This window comes from Heterodontus francisci, chromosome 6, assembly GCF_036365525.1.
Source record: "Heterodontus francisci isolate sHetFra1 chromosome 6, sHetFra1.hap1, whole genome shotgun sequence".
Lineage (NCBI taxonomy): Eukaryota > Metazoa > Chordata > Chondrichthyes > Heterodontiformes > Heterodontidae > Heterodontus > Heterodontus francisci.
In genome coordinates, this window is record NC_090376.1 from 32,386,897 (window position 1) to 32,405,928 (window position 19,032).

Here is a 19,032-nt window from a genome sequence, read left to right on the forward strand (position 1 = left end):
ATGATGCAGCAATCAAATTCATTCTTGGAATTCAGGCTTAACATTGTTTTAGTGAATTTTTGTGCTCAAATTGAGTAGTATTGATGCTAGGAAACAGAATATTTTTATATTTTGGACAATATAGTTGCATTTATATAGCAACTTTAATAAAGGAAAAATACCTAAAGGTGCTTCTACTTGCTATTAGAATCAAGCACTCCTAGATTTAGTAATGATTCCAAGTTAGAATCAGAGAAAAATCCTCCACAAAAGTGTCCTTACTGCATAAATGGCATTTCAATTTCCTTGTCAGTTATCTTTACAGTTTTTTCAATGAAGTTTCATTATAGACTCAAACTAGGGAAAATTTTGTGCTGCAAGCTCACTAAGAACCATAGTGAGACAATCCTATTCATTTCATACAGGATCCTTATAGCTAGCAGATAACAGAAATCTTCACAGGACCAAGAATTATAGAAGTCATTCAGCCTGCCATGTCTAGACCAGTTCTTTCCAAGAGCAATACAAAACTAATCTCTCTCTCCATTGATTTGCATCTTTCGTTGTTCCTAATATTTATAAAACCCAAAATTATATCGGTCTTTTTTCTGACATGTCAATCTGCACTCACTTTCAGAAAATGATGTATTTGAACCCATGTTCTCTCTGTTCAGCCACGCCCTGTATACGCCTATTCTTTGTTTTGCCTCACTTACCCTAGCCCTGAACTTGTTTCCTTCTTTAGTTTCTCTCCTATATTCCCTCTTGCCGTCTCCAAGCTCATTTTGTCCAAGAGACCACTCTTGACCACAGCCATCCACCATCAGATCTGGCTGGACCACATAAAGCACTGTGTGTCCTGCTCTCATCTGCTAAAACTGCTCATTATTTCAGGATCATCCTTGAATGCAAATATTACCCTCAGCTTCTTTTCTCACCACAAACCATTTTCTTAAACACCTGTCCCCAGTCTCTTCCAACAATAAGTGCAAGGAGCTCATGGACTTCCTTGTCACTAAGGTCAAGACTATTTGATCAGCTGTTTCTGCCATGTCCCTCCCTTCCACTAGCCTATTAGGCTAAACTTCCTCAAAAGTTATCACTTGACTTAGCCCTGAAATTGCATCTTTTTCTAGTTTCTCCCCTATCTTCCCTCATGCCCACTCCGATCTCACCTTGTTCTTGAGACCCACCTCCTGCTCTTTTGATCCTATTCCCACTAAACTGATGAGCACCCAACTTCCCTTCCTTGCTCCCACGGTAGCTGACATTGTTAATGGTTCTCTCGCTTCAGGTTCTATCCCTCTGTCCTTCAAACATGCCGCCATCAGCCCTCTCCTCAAAAAAAACAAGACCTTGACTGTCCTTGCACCATCTCCAACCTCCCTTTTCTCTCCAAAGTCCTTGAGTGCATTGTCGCCTGCCAAATTCGTGCCCGTCTTTCCCGGAAGTCCACGCTTGAATCTCTGCAATCAGGTTTTCGTCCTTACCACAGTACCGAAACGGCTCTCATCAAAGCCACAAATGACATTCTATGTGACTGTGACAAAGGCAAACTATCCCTCCTTGTCCTTTTCGACCTGTCTGCAGCCTTTGAAACAGTTCATCAAACCATCCTCTTCCAACATCTCTCCACTGTCATCCAGCTGGCTGGGTTTGTACTCATCTGGGATGGGTCTCCATTCTTATCCATCTAATCATAGTGTAACGCACACCAGAAGTGCGACGATACAACAATCATGGACTAGCTCTGAAGAGTTATGAAAAATGGACCTTGTCTTTAAAAAGAACCTTTATTTTTAAAAATGAGCAATGGTCCAAAATGGCTGCCGAAGAAAAGGGGGATTGGCCTTTTGTGTATTCAAACAGTCTCACAAAGACAAAGGACAAATCTTTAAAGCTAAAGGTGTTAATGAAACCTATCTTCCACCTATCCTAAAAACATTCTAGAATTGAATGTCTTCTTCTGAAACAAAGGAGGTGTGAAATAGCCATGTTCTGGGCCATTGTGCAATCACCATGGGGAAGAGAGGAGAATGTCTCCTACTAGGAGGTGAGAGTTGACACAGTTTTACCTTAAAAAAAGACAGCCAGAGAGAGAGAGAGAGGGAGAGACTGACCCAGCAAGTGAAGCTACCAGCCGGCCTCCCACATTCTACCCTCTGTAAACTTGACGTCATCCAAAACTCTTCTGCCCGTGTCCTAACATGCATCAAATACTGTTCATCCATCATCCCTGTGCTCGCTGACCCATACTGGCTCCCAGTTAAACAACACCTCAATTTTAAAATTCTAATCCTTTTCAAATCCATCACGGCCTGGCCCCTTCCTATCTTTGTAATCTCCTCCAGTCCTACAACCCTTTGAGATATCTGTGCCCCTCTAATTCTGGCCTCATGAGCATCCCCGATTTCAATCATTCCACTATTGGTGGCCATGCCTTCAGCTGCCTAGGCCCTAAGCTCTGGAATTTCTTCCATAAACTCTCTGTCTCTCTTTCCTCCTTTAAGACACTCCTTAACACCTTCCTCTTTGACTAAGTTTTTGGTCATCTGCCCTAATATCTCATATGGCTTAGTATCATATTTTGTTTTATAATGTCTCTGTGAGGCACCTTAAGATCTTTTAATACAAGTTGTTGTTAAATTGCATCTGGCACCTGTCTGCCAATTCTACTAATCTGCCTATGTCCACATCCTTCTTTGGCCTCCTTGTCTCGAGAGACAATGGGTAAGTGCCTAGAGGTGGTCAGTGGTTTGTGAAGCAGCGCCTGGAGTGGCTATAAAGGCCAATTCTAGAGTGACAGACTCTTCCACAGGAGCTACAGATAAAATTGGTTGTCGGGGCTGTTACACAGTTGGCTCTCTCCTTGTCTTTTTTCCTGCCAACTGCGAAGTCTCTTCAACTCGCCACTCTTTAGTCCCGCCTTTATGGCTGTCCGCCAGCTCTGGTGATTACCGGCAACTGACTCCCAAGACTTGTGGTCAATGTTACAGGACTTCATGTCGCATTTGCAGATGTCTTTAAAGCGGAGACATGGACGGCCGGTGGGTCTGATACCAATGACGAGCTCACTGTACAATGCGTCCTTGGGGATCCTGCCATCTTCCATGCGGCTCAGATGGCTAATCCATCTCAAGCGCTGCTGGCTCAGTAGGGTGTATATGCTGGGGATGTTGGCCGCCTCGAGGATTTCTGCGTTGGAGATACGGTCCTGCCACCTGATGCCAAGGATTCTCCAGAGGCAGCGAAGATGGATTGAGTTGAGACGCGCTCTTGGCTGACATACATTGTCCAGGCCTCGCTGCCGTAGAGCAAGGTACTGAGGACGCAGGCTTGATACACTTGGGCTTTTGTGTTCCGTGTCAGTGCGCCATTTCTCCACACCCTCTTGGCCAGTCTGGACATAGCAGCGGACGCCTTTCCCGTGCGCTTGTTGATTTCTGCATCGAGAGACAGGTTACTGGTGATAGTTGAGCCTAGGTAGGTGAACTCTTGAACCACTTCCAGAGCGTGGTCGCCGATATTGATGGATGGAGCATTTCTGATGTCCTGTCCCATGAGGTTTTCTTGAGGCTGATGGTTAGGCCAAATTCGTTGCAGGCAGCCGCAATCCTGTCGATGAGTCTCTGCAGACACTCTTCTGTGTGGGATGTTAATGCAGCATTGTCAGCAAAGAGGAGTTGCCTGATGAGGACCTTCCGTACTTTGGTCTTCGCTCTAAGACGGGCAAGGTTGAACAACCTGCCGTCTGATCTCGTGTGGAGGGAAATTCCTTCCTCTGAAGACTTGAACGCATGTGACAACGGCAGTGAGAAGAAGTTCCCAAACAGTGTCGGTGTGAGAACACAGCCCTGTTTCACGCCACTCAGGATAGGAAAGGGGTCTGAGGCACCGCTATGCTAAATTGTGCCTTTCATATTGTCATGGAATGAGATGATGATACTTAGTAGCTTTGGTGGACATCCGATCTTTGCTAGTAGTCTGAAGAGACCACTAGCTGATGACGTCAAAGGCTTTGGTGAGATCTATGAAGGCAACATAGAGGGGCATCTGTTGGTTGCAGCTTTTCACCTGTAGCTGGCGAAAGGCGAACAGCATGTCAATGGTGGATCTCTCTGCTCGAAAGCCGCATTGTGCCTCAGGGTAGACACGCCCAACCAGCTTTTGGAGTCTGTTTAAAATGACCTGAGCGAAGACTTTCCCCACTATGCTGAGCAGGGAGATTCCATGGTAGTTGTTGCAGTCACTGCGGTCACCCTTGTTCTTATAGAGGGTGATGATATTGGCATCGCGCATGTCCTGTGGTACTGCTCCCTCATCCCAGCACAGGCAAAGCAGTTCATGGAGTGCTGAGAGTATAGCAGGCTTGGCACTCTTGATTATTTCAGGGGTAATGCCGTCCTTTCGAGGGGCTTTTCCACTGGCTAGAGAATCAATGGCATCACTGAGTTCCGATTTTGTTGGCTGTTTGTCCAGCTCATCCATGACTGGCAGAGACTGGGCTGCATTGAGGGTGGTATCAGTGACAACATTTTCCTTGGAGTACAGTTCTAGGTAGTGCTCCACTCAGTGGTCCATTTGCTTGCGTTGGTCAGTGATCATATCCCCTGATTTAGACTTGAGGGGGGCGATCTTCTTGATGGTTGGCCCAAAAGTTCTCTTAATGCCATCATACATTCCTCTGATGTTTCCAGTGTCGGAGGCCAGCTGAATACGACTGCATAGGTGTTGCCAGTAGTCATGTCCACATTAGTACCAACGATATAGCAAGTAAGAGGGATAGGGTCCTGCAGGCTGAGTTTAGAGAGTTGGGAAAGAGATTAGCAAGCATAACCACAAGGTAGTAATCTCCGGATTACTCCCAAGGCCACGTGCTATTGAGTACAGTAATAGGTATTTACACCAGATGAATGTGTGGCTGGAGACATGTTGCAGGAGGGAGCGCTTCAGATTTCTGGGGCATTGGGACCGGTTCTGGGGAAGATGGGACCTGTACAAACTGGATAGTCTGCACCTGAAAGGGACTGGAACAAATATCCTTGCAGGAAGGTTTGCTAATGCTGTAGGGGATAGTTTAAACTAGATTGACAGGGGGATGCACTCTTAGATAGGACAATTTCAGGGCAGGGAACAGGGCGCAGACAATTAGCAAAATTAGCGAGTAACTCTGAAAGGCAGAAGAAGCAAAGGTTAAAAAGTGTGCAACACAGGAATTTGACAGAGTTAAAGGGTATTTATTTAAATGCAATGAGTATTGTAAATAAAGCTGATGAGCTGAGGGCACAGATAGACACAAGGCAACACGATATCGTTGCTATAACAGAAACTGGTTTAAAGAGGGGCAAGAATGGCAGCTCAACATCCCTGTTTTCAGACATGATAGAAAGGGAGATAAAAAAAGGACGGGGTGTAGCATTATAAGTTAAGGAATCAATAACAGCTTTGAGGAGGGATGATATACTAAATGAATCATCAAACGAGGCCATATAGGTGCAGCTCAGAAATAAAAAGGGGGCAGCCACACGACTAGGAGTGTACTATAGACCCCCAAATAGTGAGAGGGAGATTGAAGAACAAATATGTAGGCAGATTTCTGAGTGCAAAAACTTTCGGGCAATAATAGTTGGGGATTTCTACTACCCCAATATCGACTGAGATACAAACAGTATGAAGGGCTCAGAGGGGACAAAATTCTTAAACTGTGTTCAAGAGAACTCTTTTAGCCAGCACGTAACAAGCCCAACAAGAAGGGGCGCAATTCTAGATTTAATCTTCGGTAATGAAGCTGGGCAAGTGGGTGACCATTTTGGAGATAGTGACCATAATACAGTTAGTTTTAGCATAATCATGGAAAAGGACAAAGACAAAACGGAAGCAAAGTTTCTAAATTGGGCGAAGGCAAATTTTACGAAACTGAGAGGTGACCTGGCGAAAGTGGACAGGATATAGCTAGTTGAAGGAAAATCAGTGGCAAACCAGTGGGAGGCATTCAAGAGAGAGATACTACGGGCAAAGTGTAGGCATGCCCCACAAAGATTAAGGGTGGTACTGCCAAATCACGATCTCCCTGGTTATCTAAAAGCTTACAGGGAAATTAAAGTAAAAAAGAAAGCTTATGATTATCACAAATATCTTAATACCTTAGAAAGCCCAGAGGAGTATAGAAAGTGCAGAGGTGAAGTAAAAAAGGAAATTAGAAAAGCAAAGAGAGGACATGAAAAATTATTGGCAGGTAAAATCAAGGAAAACCCCAATATGTTTTATCAGCACATTAAGAGCAAGAGGATAACTAAGGAAAGGGTAAGGCCTATCAGAGATGTACAGGGGAATTTATGCGTGGATGTAGAAGATGTGGGCAGGGTTCTTAATGAGTTTTTTGTCTCTGTCTTCACAAAGGAGAGGGTTGATGCAGACATTGTAGTTAAAGAGGAGGAATGTGAAATATTAGATACGATAAGCGTAATGAGAGAGGAAGTGTTTGAGGCTCTGACAACCCTGGAAGTGGATAAATCACCAGAACCACATGCATTGCATCTCAGGTTGTTAATGGAAGCCAGGGAGGAAATAATGGATGTGCAGAGGATCATCTTCAAATCCTCACTAGATACAGGCGAGGTACCAGATGATTGGAGGTCTGCGAACTTTGTACCATTGTTTGAAAAGGGTGCAAGAGATAAGCTTGGTAATTATAAGCCAGCCAGTCTGACCTCGGTGGTGGGTAAATTGTTAGAATTTAGTCTGAGGGACAGGATAAACTGTCACTTAGAAAGGCATGGATTAATCAGGGATAGTCAGAATGGATGTTAGGGGAAGGTCATGTCTTACTAACTTGATTGAGTTTTTTGAGGAAGTGACAAGGAGGATTGATGAAGGTAGTGCAGTGGATGTGATTTACATGGATTTTACTAAGACATTTGACAGGGTCCCACATGGCAGACTGGTTAGTAAAATAAAAGCCCATGGGATACAGGGGAAGGTGGCAGGTTCGATCCAGAATTTGCTCAATGACAGGAAACAAAGGGTAGTAGTCGAGAGATGTTTTTGTGAATGGAAAATGGTTTCCAGTGATGTTCCATAGGGCTCAATGTTGGGTCCCTTGCTGTTTGTGGTATATATTAATGATTTGGACTTAAATGTGGGTGGCATGATTGGGAAGTTTGCTGAGGACACAAAAATTAACCATGTAGTTAATAATGAGGAGCAAAGCCATGGACTCCAGAATGATATCAATGTTTTGGTTGAGTGGGTGGAAAAGTGGCAAATGGAATTCAATCCAGAGAAGTGTGAGCTATTGCATTTGGGGAGGGCAAATAAAGCGAGGGAATATACAAGAAACAGGAGGATATTGAGAGAGGTAGAAGAAGTGAGAGATCTTGGAGTGCATGTCCACAGGTCCCTGAAGGTGGTACGACACGTGGATAGACGGGTGAAGAAAGCATGTGGATTGCTTTCCTTTATTGGCCGAGGTATAGAGTACAAAAGAAGGGATGTGATGCTGGAACTGTATATAGCGTTGGTTAGGCCACAGCTGGAGTACTGCATGCAGTTCTGGTCACCACATTACATAAAGAACATAATTGCTCTGGAGAGAGTACAGAGGAGATTTACAAGAATGTTGCCAGGGCTTGAAGGTTGCAGCTACGATTGGATAGGCTAGGGTTGTTTTCCCAGGAACTGAGGAGGCGGATGGGTGACTTGATGGAGATGTGCAAAATTATGAGGGGCCTAGATCGAGTGGACAGGAAGGATCTGTTTCCCCTGGTGGGTAGGTCAGTTACCAGGAGGCACAGATTTAAGGTGATTGGTCGAAGGATTAGAGGGGACATGAGGGGAAACTTTTTCACCCAGAGGGTGGTGGATGTCTGGAATTCACTGCCAGGAATGATGGTCAAGGCAGAGACCTTCAATTCTTTTAAAAGGTTCCTGAACATGACCTGAGGTACTGTAACCTGCAGGGCTATGGACCAGGTGCTGGAAGGTGGGATTAGTTTGGGCAGATAGTTTATTCGGCCGGCGCAGACACGATGGACTGAATGGTCTCCTTCTGTGCTGTACTTTTTCTATAGTTCTAAAGTCTTTTGCAGTACTCTTCAGTTTGTTAAACCTCCTACTTTTGTGTAATCAGCAAGTTTTGAGAATGTGAACACTGTACCCAAGTTCAAATCATCTATATATGCCAAAAATACCTGGACTACACCACTTCCATCCCATCTCCAATCCAATCATTAATTTATCCTAGCTCTTTGTTTTTTGTCCATTAACTAACATTCTATCCATGCTACTACATTTCCTCTTATACCATACACCTAAATTTTCTAAGCCTTTCTGGACAACTTATAATCCACCTTCTAAAAATATATATACAGTACATCTACTGCATTCCCTTTATCTAACCAGTTGTTCACTTCTTCAAAGAACTCAAACATGATTTGTTTTCAATTTGACTTTCTTGTGCTGTTCCTGGAAGTCTAATTTGGGCAACTTTCCCTCCTCGTCCTGTGTAAAGAAGAATGTCAAATAACTAAAAACCCAGACTTTGCAGCAGTAATGACAGTAAAATTGTCAGTGTTCGCTATCATTACCCCACTGAAACTGACAGCAATTCTGGGAGTCTGCACATGCGTGGAATAATGCAGAAATACGAAGTTGCTGTCAGTGGTTCTACGCTTCTCAAGAGGATGCACTGTTGAGGTCCCCCCAGACTGCAATCAATAGGAAATCTTTAACCTGAGAAGAACTTCCAGTCTTGCACTGTTAAGTCTCACTGTAAAAATCCCTGAAAATGTTACACCTTGTTGAATGAGGTAAAACTGGGTTTGTGAAGGCGTACTAATTTCAAAATTACTTCTAAACACCCTCACTGGCCCTGAAAACTAATTCTATATTTGTGGAATGTCAAAATTCTCCATTATGACAAAAAGAAAATCACAATTTTTTGAAAAGTTTATCTTTATTTTATCTTCTATCTTAATCCAATCATAAATTATTTTTTTTGCTATCATTTAAAGTAAAGGGATTCAACGCTTTGCAGTCTGTCAGAATACATCACCGTGGTTTGCTGCATATCATGTTTGCTGACAACACTGCTGCTACTGCACACCTGGTGCACCCTTGACTTGGCACTAGATTTAAACTATCATCGGGAAAGGTAAGTCCATGCCAAAGAGATCATTAGATCTTTGTGGGCAACTTTCTTGGGAAGTCAGCGGCGAGCACCAAAACTTCACCACTGATTGCAAAATCCAGGACAACATTTCTTTCTCTGGATACCAGCTTTCTACTTTTCTATTACAAACATATGGAAGTCCAGAGATCATGGGTCACTAACTTCCCCCCTGCATCATTTCTTGTTCCCCTACTTTAAAGAACACCAAGTTTCTTCCTCTATCTCGCCAGAAAAAAGGCAGCATTTCTACTAACAGAAAGGCAAAATACTGTGGATGCTGAAAATCTGTAATGAAAACAGAAAATGCTCATCAGATTTGGCAGCATCTGTGGAGAGAGAAACAGAGTTAACATTTCAGGTTGATGAACTTTAATCAGCACTGGGAACAGTTAGAGATGTAATAGGTTTTAAGCAAGTGAAAGAGGGGAGGGTGGAAAAAAGAACAGAAGGGAAGGTCTGTGATAGGGTGGAAGGCAGAAGAGATTAAATGCTTAAGGGTTGGTGGTGCAAGGCCAAAAGCAGTGGGAATGGAACAAGTAAAGAAACAAAAAGATATGTCTCGAGGAGGTGTGAATGGCTGAATGATGAACAGCTGCCAACCGAAAGCAAAAAACAAAAGAGAAAAAAAGAGTAAAACCAAAACCAGAAAAGAAAAAGGAAACAAAATGGGGGCAGAGATTTCGGTCTGAAATTGTTGAATACAATGTTGAGACTGTAAATTGCCTAACTGATAGATGTGGTGGTGTTCCTTGAGCTTCAATGGAACTCTGCAGGAGGGCTGGGACAGAGAGGTCCAAGTGTGGAGAATTAAAATGTCATGCCACTGGAAGCTTGGGTCACGCTGGCAGATTGAATAGACGTGTTCCGCAAACTGGTCACCCAATCTGCGTTTGCTATTCCACTCGCAATTCTACTCACATCTCAATAGTTGTCAATCAACATTCTCAGAAGATATTAATCCAGCTCCTTTTTATAAGCATCCCTAGCTATCTGTTACACATGCACACCCTTTCATAGTGAATTTTTTTTCCCTAATATCTAACTTTACTTTAGGGTTATGCGTCTTGTACTTGTGTCCTCTAGTCCTGTGTTCATTGCCCAAAATAAATAGCTGGCTAATCTCAAATTTTCATAGGTTAAAGGATTTGTGGGGTGAATGCTTTCACTATTACAATATATACATTTGAAAAGTTCTTGACTACTTTCACCAAAATGTAGAAGTTTCTATTATCTCATCACCTGCTTTTGCTCCTGTTTATAAATTAAGAGGGTAGAATGTACTTTCAAAGTATTGCGAATTCAAAGAATTGAGAACAACTTTTATGCATATTCATGTAAGATTTTTCTTTTGATTTTTTGCCTTTTCTGCTTCTTTGAAGTCAGCAGGCGATGTTAATGTGCAATTCCATAGTGTTCTCTCACACCTTACCCATGTGGTTATTTTTCCTCTGTGAGCCCAGGCAGTGACAGGCTATCAGACTGTCGGAATGATCAAAGCTAAGCTTGATGTGTCTTTTTCTAATAGGAAGCCAAAGTGGAAAGAGCATTTCCATAGTACAGGGCACCACAAAATTTGAAACAGCAAAAGAGATGAAGCTAACTCAGAAGCAATGATTACCTCAAGTTTAAAATGAAGAAGATTGGAGGAAGAGGGAAAAAACAGGAGTTGAGGCATTTTACAATTTTGAAGTCCAGTTATAGAATCTCTATCAAAAATCAAAGATTTACAGGTGAGTGAGATGAATTGGATAGCTCTTTCAAAGAGTCAGTATAAGTATAGGGGGTCAAATGGCCTTTTTCTGTGCTGTGAGATTCTGTGATCTTGGTCTCATGCCATGTCCAGGTTTATTTTGAATCAGGGTGAAAGAACAGTGCCAACTCATTGCACCATATATTTGCAAAGGCATCTTAAAAACCTTCATGTATCAATACTGTTTTACATTTTCAATATATTTACATTGTCTAAACTGTCCAGAACTTAAGAAAACAACGATCACAAGACTATTAGCTTCTTTCCTGTTGACACTGGTCACTTTTCCCAGTTGATTAGAATAACCTTTCAACTCTGCAAATTTCTTAAACAATCTCTCGCAGTTTTTAAACATACATAGGCCGAGTGAGTAGTTTACCCTCAACAAATGTTGTACCACGCTTGCTCCTTCATTATTTGACTGAATTCACTTCCTCAAAAATCTTCCCTTGGCAGGTTTAGAATAACCGACTTCTAAAACTTACCGGGTTGGCAAACCGAGTGGGTAACAATATCCACAGAGATAACAATGAAACTATCATGATTAAAACTATAAGTGGTTTGGTTTGCTTTACAGATACAAACAACCAATTAGTCTTAAACATACTTTTCCCCAAACTGTTTACTTCCGCCAGTTGAGCAAGCCGGCCACTTAGCTGCCGGAGAAAACAGGCACAGAAAGTGTTTTTGCGCCAATATTGAACGGGCGACAATTTTGTTAAATATTAAGCCCCGGCCTCAAATGCACAGGAATGAATGAATAAATAAATAAATAAATAAAGCGGGCAACGAGTTGAAAAACGGGCCGGTAGTGCTCTTGGCATCATCAACCGGCGTCGATTTAGTTTGTAGGCCCCCGGCAGCGGGCTGGTAAACAACGACGGGAGGGTAGCTGCGGCTCGAGTAGAAGGTTCGAATCAGCGACCGTTACCCGGAGGCGTTGCTGCAGCTGGGGAGCGGCTCGCTGGACGGCCTGCCTGTGGGAGAGGCCTTCATTCTTTTCACTCCTCGTATTTAACAGTCTCTGGCCAGGGAAGGCAGCGGCGAATTTCAGCGCCACTCCGGCTATTTGTCGGCGATGGAGCAGGTGGGAAGGAAGAGGAGGAGGAGGGCGGCCCTCGGAGCCCCGTGTGTCTGGTAGCGGCCGGCCTCCCCTTCATTGTTCACTCCACCGTGCGCTCGGTCCCCGTCACTCACTCTCATCCGTCCTTTGTGACACCACAGACATCCTCAGTCACCCGAGAGAGAGCGATAGCTGCTGACTTTTAAACGACAGTTGCATCTTTTTTAAATTAAGAGGAAAAGCAAATACTTTCCCCCTGCCATCCATCCCTACAATGGATAACAAATCGTTTGCTATCGTCCTGGATGAAATAAGGAAGGTAATGATTCCATTGTTGCTCAGCCATCCTTCTTCATTTCTGTGAATTACAGTACAGAGAGTAAGAATCTCAGAGAAGTTCACTTCTAAGTTCTTGTTCTTTTCTGTGCAGAAGTCCAGCTTATGCACGTTGTGGAAATAGCTACGGATGAAGTTAAAAAGACACCTAGGATGCTGTATAGACTTGACATTAAACTTGGCTAGTCAATGCAGGGCAGCAATCAACAAAAATAACAGCGAATGCAATGCTGGAAAATACCCAGCTGGTCAGGGAATTTCTGTGGGGAGAGAAACAGAGTTAACATTTTTCATCAACACGATGTTGACCTACATAGTTAAAACTGCATAGAAAGTCTTGTTTAAACTGTACAGTGGTGAGGTCAAATTGCAACTTGTGTAATCTGTCCATTTCTAGTTGCTGAGACACAAGGGAGGCATTCTGGCACTGTTCTATGTTTGGTTAGTCTGCTGCTACCTTGGTAACTTGGTTAGTGTAGCTAAGAGAGATCACTGACTCTTCAGTATTTTGAACATTAACTCAAAAGGGTAACCAAATACAGCTTTACACAAGTCTGTATGACTTCTCTGAAGCCACGCTGCACGTCCTTCCAGTCTCCCTCACGTGATCTCTTCCATCACAGTGGCGCAGTGGTTAGCACCACAGCCTCACAGCTCCAGGGACCCGGGTTCAATTCTGGGTACTGCCTGTGCGGAGTTTGCAAGTTCTCCCTGTGTCTGCGTGGATTTTCGCCGGGTGCTCCGGTTTCCTCCCACTGCCAAAAGACTTGCAGGTGAATGGTAAATTGGCCATTGTAAATTGCCCCTAGTGTAGGTAGGTGGTAGGGAATATGGGATTACTGTAGGGTTAGTATAATATGGGTGGTTCTTGGTTGGCACAGACTCGGTGGGCCGAAGGGCCTGTTTCAGTGCTGTATCTCTAAATTTTAAAAAAAATTAAAAATCACGGTGGGAGGTATTCCTTACACTGTCTGGAATATGAACCCTTTCAGCCTTTATACTACAGAGATAGTGCAGAGAACCATGAGGTCCATACTTAGTGCCATTTGTCTGAGTTATGAGGGAAGACTGGAGAAACTTGGGCCTTTACAGCCTGGAAAGGAGGTGCTTGAAAAATGAACTTGGAGGTATATAAAAGTCAAGGAATGGAGAAGATAAATTTGAAATGGAACTTTTAAAATCATTGGTGTAGGACAAGGACATGGAGACCAGGTTATGGGGATCAACATATAAATTAAGTCCCAGATAGAGTAGTGGAGGTGTAAATCTAGGAACCATTTAAGAAATAAAAACAAGAAATGCTGGAAATACTCAGCAGGTCTGGCAGCATCTGTGGAGAGAGAAGTAGAGTTGACGTTTCAGGTCAGTGACCCTTCATCAGAACTGAACAGTTTGAAGCACTCTTGTATTCAGAAGGCTATGGATTCAAGCCTAACTCCAGAACATGTAAATTTAGAAGTACCATATTGTCAGAAGCCCCATACTTTAGATGGATTGTTTAAATCAAAACTCTGTTTGCTTATTCCAGTGGCTCAGGCAGACACGAAAGAGCTCACTACACTATTGAAAAATAGCAAGAATTTTCTTGTATCTAGACCGATATTTTTTTCCTCAACTGACATTAACTGGCTATCTATCTCATTGTTTGTGAGACCTTGTTATTCTGCTTCGACAACATTCACTGCAATTTAAACTAATTCATTGTACATGAAGTGCTTTGATGTTTCTGGATTTGAAATAATGCAGTAATTTAAATGTACACATGATATTGTTATTTCACCTGTGTCTGATACCTTAGTGTGTGTTGTCTATGACTACTTGCTAGCCTTAGACCCAATGTAAATCAACAGCAAGTGTCTTGAGTTACCAGCATTGAACATTTTGGGCTGGATTTTACCATCCCCTCGACGACGTGGGTCGTGGTGGGGAGGCCTATAAAATGCGAGCGGGAGCAGCCCGCCATGACCCCTGATGCTGAGAAGGCCCCGCTGGATATTAGCGGCGGCAGCGAAGCCTCAGTGCGGGCCCCCTGTCACTTGGTGGTGGGTCCTTCATTAAAATATTCAAATGAGGGTAATAAGCATGCTTCCCTGCCACCGCTGGATGTTCCATGCCGATTTTACGGCCAACCGGTTGCAACTCGCGCGCCTTCGGAACTCTGTATAGAGTTCCAGGCGGGATACTGGTGGGGAGGGGGGAAGGAATAGAATTATCAGGGCGGGTGGGGGAAGAATGGAAAACCTGTTTCAATGACTGTTGGGAAGGGGTTGAAGAGCAAATGTGGCGAGGTGGGGTTGGGGAGGGGGGGGTGGGGTGCGTGGGTGGCAGTTCAGGGTGGGAATAAAATTTATGTCTGTCAGATTGGCAAATAGAACAACCATTTGGGCGTTGGGAAAAGATCTCCTGCTTTTGATTTTTATTTAAAAGATGATTTCCCTTTAAAGATTCAAATCGCTCATGAAGGGCTTGAAGCCCTTTAATAATGGCCTTGTTGCTGGGGACGTGGCGGCTGCCCCCTCTACGTCATCAGGGACGGCCGCTGTTCTTCCTCCATTCAAATGAGCCCCTGCGCATAATATCGCGGGGGCTCGGCGGCGGCACATCCATGTCGGAAGGACACTGACTTCACAGTGTGCCTGGCTGATAAAATTCATCCCTTTATCTTCCAATAAGCTCAAAAGCCAATGCATCTGAATAATTTTTCAATTTTCTTACTGCACATTGACATCTAGAATTTGCTCATCTTTTAGACCTTGTCTCCAGTGCATGCCATTTTAGTTTGCACACATGCAGTATGACTGAGAAATTGTTTATGCACGTTTCATGATGGTAGCCAAGCCAACTTACTGAGCATTCCTCTGACTACCTGTTGCTTTGCTACTGATGAATTTTAAAACTACTCTTGTCCATCACTTTGCGATGATCCTGAGATGGCCAGATGTATTATTGCTTCCTCCTGTATAAAGTAGATTTCATTGCAAAGTCATGATCTAAAATTTGAGCACATGCCAAAAATTAATACCTTTAAGTTTCTAATGACTGCTATCTATAATAGCAACCACTATCTATATTAACTCAACAATCTAAGTTTTAATGATATGACTACAGAATATTTGTGAATCCCCTTATAAGTCACAAGGTACAAACTTTCGTTATTTGTGGAGTCAAATACTTGGACATGTTCAACTCATCACATGTAACTTAACTAATGTTAGTGTTCATTTAAAATTTTGTCATCTGTTAAACTGTTCTGGACATTTATGATAGAAGAGGTTGCAGTTTTTCACTAGTTGCATCTTTTAGTTAAAGGATATGAACAAAGTTTAAAATGGGTGTTAAAAAAAAAATAAAAACTATGTCATTCACACTAAGACATGCATTATGAATATTTTCTGGCAACCATGTTGCTAATTATTCAATCTGCAAATGTTCACTTTCTTTTAGGGAGTTCTGACTGATCATAAATTAAAGGCAATTGAATATGTACATGGATATTTTTCAAGTGAACAGGTATTGTCAACTACCAACCTTTCTGTTATCTTCACACCAATGCTGATTCATGCTTTTTGTGTGATTGTAATCAACAGTTATAACAATTTTTATGGTAGATAATTAAAAATCTTATCCAGCTTGTGTCTTAAAAAATGTGATTTCAGGGAATGTGTTATATTTTTATTTCCTTCTTTACCATCTTCAGCTCAGAAGCTGGACAAATGAAGTTGTCTTCAATCTTTGCTGATGCTGATTAATGACCGGTCATAAAACTGCTTTAGAGTTATTTCTGATTTTTTTTTTTAAACTTCTGGTGTTGCCAGTGTTCTGAATGGGTATAACTATTTGTAGGCTCCAGATTTCTGACAGAATGCTTGCTAATCCACAGGACTGGCAAGTAGGTTAGCATTTAATTTCACTACTATTATTTCTTACATCAGTGTAATTAAAGCCCAAAAGGCAGGATTTTTCGTCAGGCTCAAATGGGGGTCAGAAGTTGGAACTGTGTGGGGAACAGTCACTCAACTGATTTTCCCCAAATTGGCCAATTAGTGGCCATGGGGGGGCTAGCCATCCAATTGAGGACAATGGGTGGGCTTTCGAAGCTGGAGGGCCAATAGGTAAGTGAGAGAGAGGGCATCCCAAGATGGAGGCACCCTCTCTTCAACTTTTTAAAACTTAAATTTAAAAAAAAATAGACTGGCCACCATTGTGGGTGTGGAGGAGTTGGGTGTCCACAGCTGAAGCCAGGCAGGCAAGGAGGCCCTCTAAGCCTGCCTGGAGCGCTGCCGCCCACCCAAGTCTGCCGCCAGGCGGTCGCCTCCAAGTAGCAACACTGTTCCCCAACGCCTCCAGGGACCTAAATATTTATTCTAATTCTTTTGGGCCTCCTTATCTCGAGAGACAATGGATACGCGCCTGGAGGTGGTCAGTGGTTTGTGAAGCAGCGCCTGGAGTGGCTATAAAGGCCAATTCTGGAGTGACAGGCTCTTCCACAGGTGCTGCAGAGAAATTTGTTTGTTGGGGCTGTTGCACAGTTGGCTCTCCCCTTGCGCCTCTGTCTTTTTTCCTGCCAACTACTAAGTCTCTTCGACTCGCCACAATTTAGCCCTGTCTTTATGGCTGCCCGCCAGCTCTGGCGAATGCTGGCAACTGACTCCCACGACTTGTGATCAATGTCACACGATTTCATGTCGCGTTTGCAGACGTCTTTATAACGGAGACATGGACGGCCGGTGGGTCTGATACCAGTGGCGAGCTCGCTGTACAATGTGTCTTTGGGGATCCTGCCATCTTCCATGCGGCTCACATGGCCAAGCCATCTCAAGCCATCTCAAGCGCCAACATCATCACCCTCTATAAAAACAAAGGTGACCGCAGTGACTGCAACAACTACCGTGGAATCTCCCTGCTCAGCATAGTGGGGAAAGTCTTTGCTCGAGTCGCTCTGAACAGGCTCCAGAAGCTGGCCGAGCGCGTCTACCCTGAGGCACAGTGTGGCTTTCGTGCAGAGAGATCGACTATTGACATGCTGTTCTCCCTTCGTCAGATACAGGAGAAATGCCGTGAACAACAGATGCCCCTCTACATTGCTTTCATTGATCTCACCAAAGCCTTTGACCTCGTCAGCAGACGTGGTCTCTTCAGACTACTAGAAAAGATCGGATGTCCACCAAAGCTACTAAGTATCATCACCTCATTCCATGACAATATGAAAGGCACAATTCAACATGGTGGCTCCTCATCAGAGCCCTTTCCTATCCTGAGTGGTGTGAAACAGGGCTGTGTTCTCGCACCCACACTTTTTGGGATTTTCTTCTCCCTGCTGCTTTCACATGCGTTCAAATCCTCTGAAGAAGGAATTTTCCTCCACACAAGATCAGGGGGCAGGTTGTTCAACCTTGCCCGTCTAAGAGCGAAGTCCAAAGTACGGAAAGTCCTCATCAGAGAACTCCTCTTTGCTGACGATGCTGCTTTAACATCTCACACTGAAGAATGCCTGCAGAGTCTCATCGACAGGTTTGCGTCTGCCTGCAATGAATTTGGCCTAACCATCAGCCTCAAGAAAACGAACATCATGGGGCAGGATGTCAGAAATGCTCCATCCATCAATATTGGCGACCACGCTCTGGAAGTGGTTCAAGAGTTCACCTACCTAGGCTCAACTATCACCAGTAACCTGTCTCTAGATGCAGAAATCAACAAGCGCATGGGTAAGGCTTCCACTGCTATGTCCAGACTGGCCAAGAGAGTGTGGGAAAATGGCGCACTGACACGGAACACAAAAGTCCGAGTGTATCAGGCCTGTGTCCTCAGTACCTTGCTCTACGGCAGCGAGGCCTGGACAACGTATGCCAGCCAAGAGCGACGTCTCAATTCATTCCATCTTCGCTGCCTTCGGAGAATACTTGGCATCAGGTGGCAGGACTATATCTCCAACACAGAAGTCCTTGAAGCGGCCAACACCCCCAGCTTATACACACTACTGAGTCAGCGGCGCTTGAGATGGCTTGGCCATGTGAGCCGCATGGAAGATGGCAGGATCCCCAAAGACACATTGTACAGCGAGCTCGCCACTGGTATCAGACCCACCGGCCGTCCATGTCTCCGTTATAAAGACGTCTGCAAACGTGACATGAAATCGTGTGACGTTGATCACAAGTCGTGGGAGTCAGTTGCCAGCATTCGCCAGAGCTGGCGGGCAGCCATAAAGACAGGGCTAAATTGTGGTGAGTCGAAGAGACTTAGTAGTTGGCAGGAAAAAAGACAGAGGCGCAAGGGGAGAGCCAACTGTGCAACAGCCCCAACAAACAAATTTCTCTGCAGCACCTGTGGAAGAGCCTGTCACTCCAGAATTGGCCTTTATAGCCACTCCAGGCGCTGCTTCACAAACCACTGACCACCTCCAGGCGCGTATCCATTGTCTCTCGTAATATGCTATTATAAAATGTTAGTAAAAATATTAATTAAAAATGTGTTGCTATATGGTCACTTTACTGCAGATATATTTCATAAAAGCATTTAAATTCTTACAGGAAAAAAAGTCAATAGTAATTTTATTCACTTTTTTTTAGTTAACTCTTTAAAATGTATCTGCATCCTTCCTACAGGTGGTTGAACTGCTGAAGTATTTTTCTTGGGCAGAACCTCAACTGAAAGCTCTTAAAGCTTTACAGCATGTAAGTGTTAAAACTGTTGCTATATTGCAGACTATTAAATGTCTGCTTGTCCTAATTTTCAGCT

The 19,032-nt window shown here is 43.6% G+C and overlaps 2 protein-coding genes across 3 annotated transcripts in view; one reads left to right on the plus strand and one right to left on the minus strand.

The window, feature by feature from the left end:
- LOC137371233 (NHL repeat-containing protein 3-like) overlaps positions 1-12,187 on the minus strand; it is a 28,000-nt gene extending 15,813 nt beyond the window's left edge. The window contains exon 1 of the mRNA XM_068033443.1: positions 11,384-12,187. Coding sequence (XP_067889544.1) covers positions 11,384-11,503 — 120 coding nt within the window. The 5' untranslated portion in view covers positions 11,504-12,187. The remainder of the gene's footprint in view (positions 1-11,383) is intronic.
- Positions 11,736-19,032, plus strand: part of proser1 (proline and serine rich 1) — a 39,803-nt gene continuing 32,506 nt past the window's right edge. For both annotated transcript variants that reach the window (XM_068033441.1, XM_068033442.1), the window contains exons 1-3: positions 11,736-12,280; positions 15,742-15,807; positions 18,900-18,968. In XM_068033441.1, the coding sequence (XP_067889542.1) occupies positions 12,236-12,280; positions 15,742-15,807; positions 18,900-18,968 (180 nt within the window). In that variant the 5' untranslated portion in view covers positions 11,736-12,235. The remainder of the gene's footprint in view (positions 12,281-15,741; positions 15,808-18,899; positions 18,969-19,032) is intronic.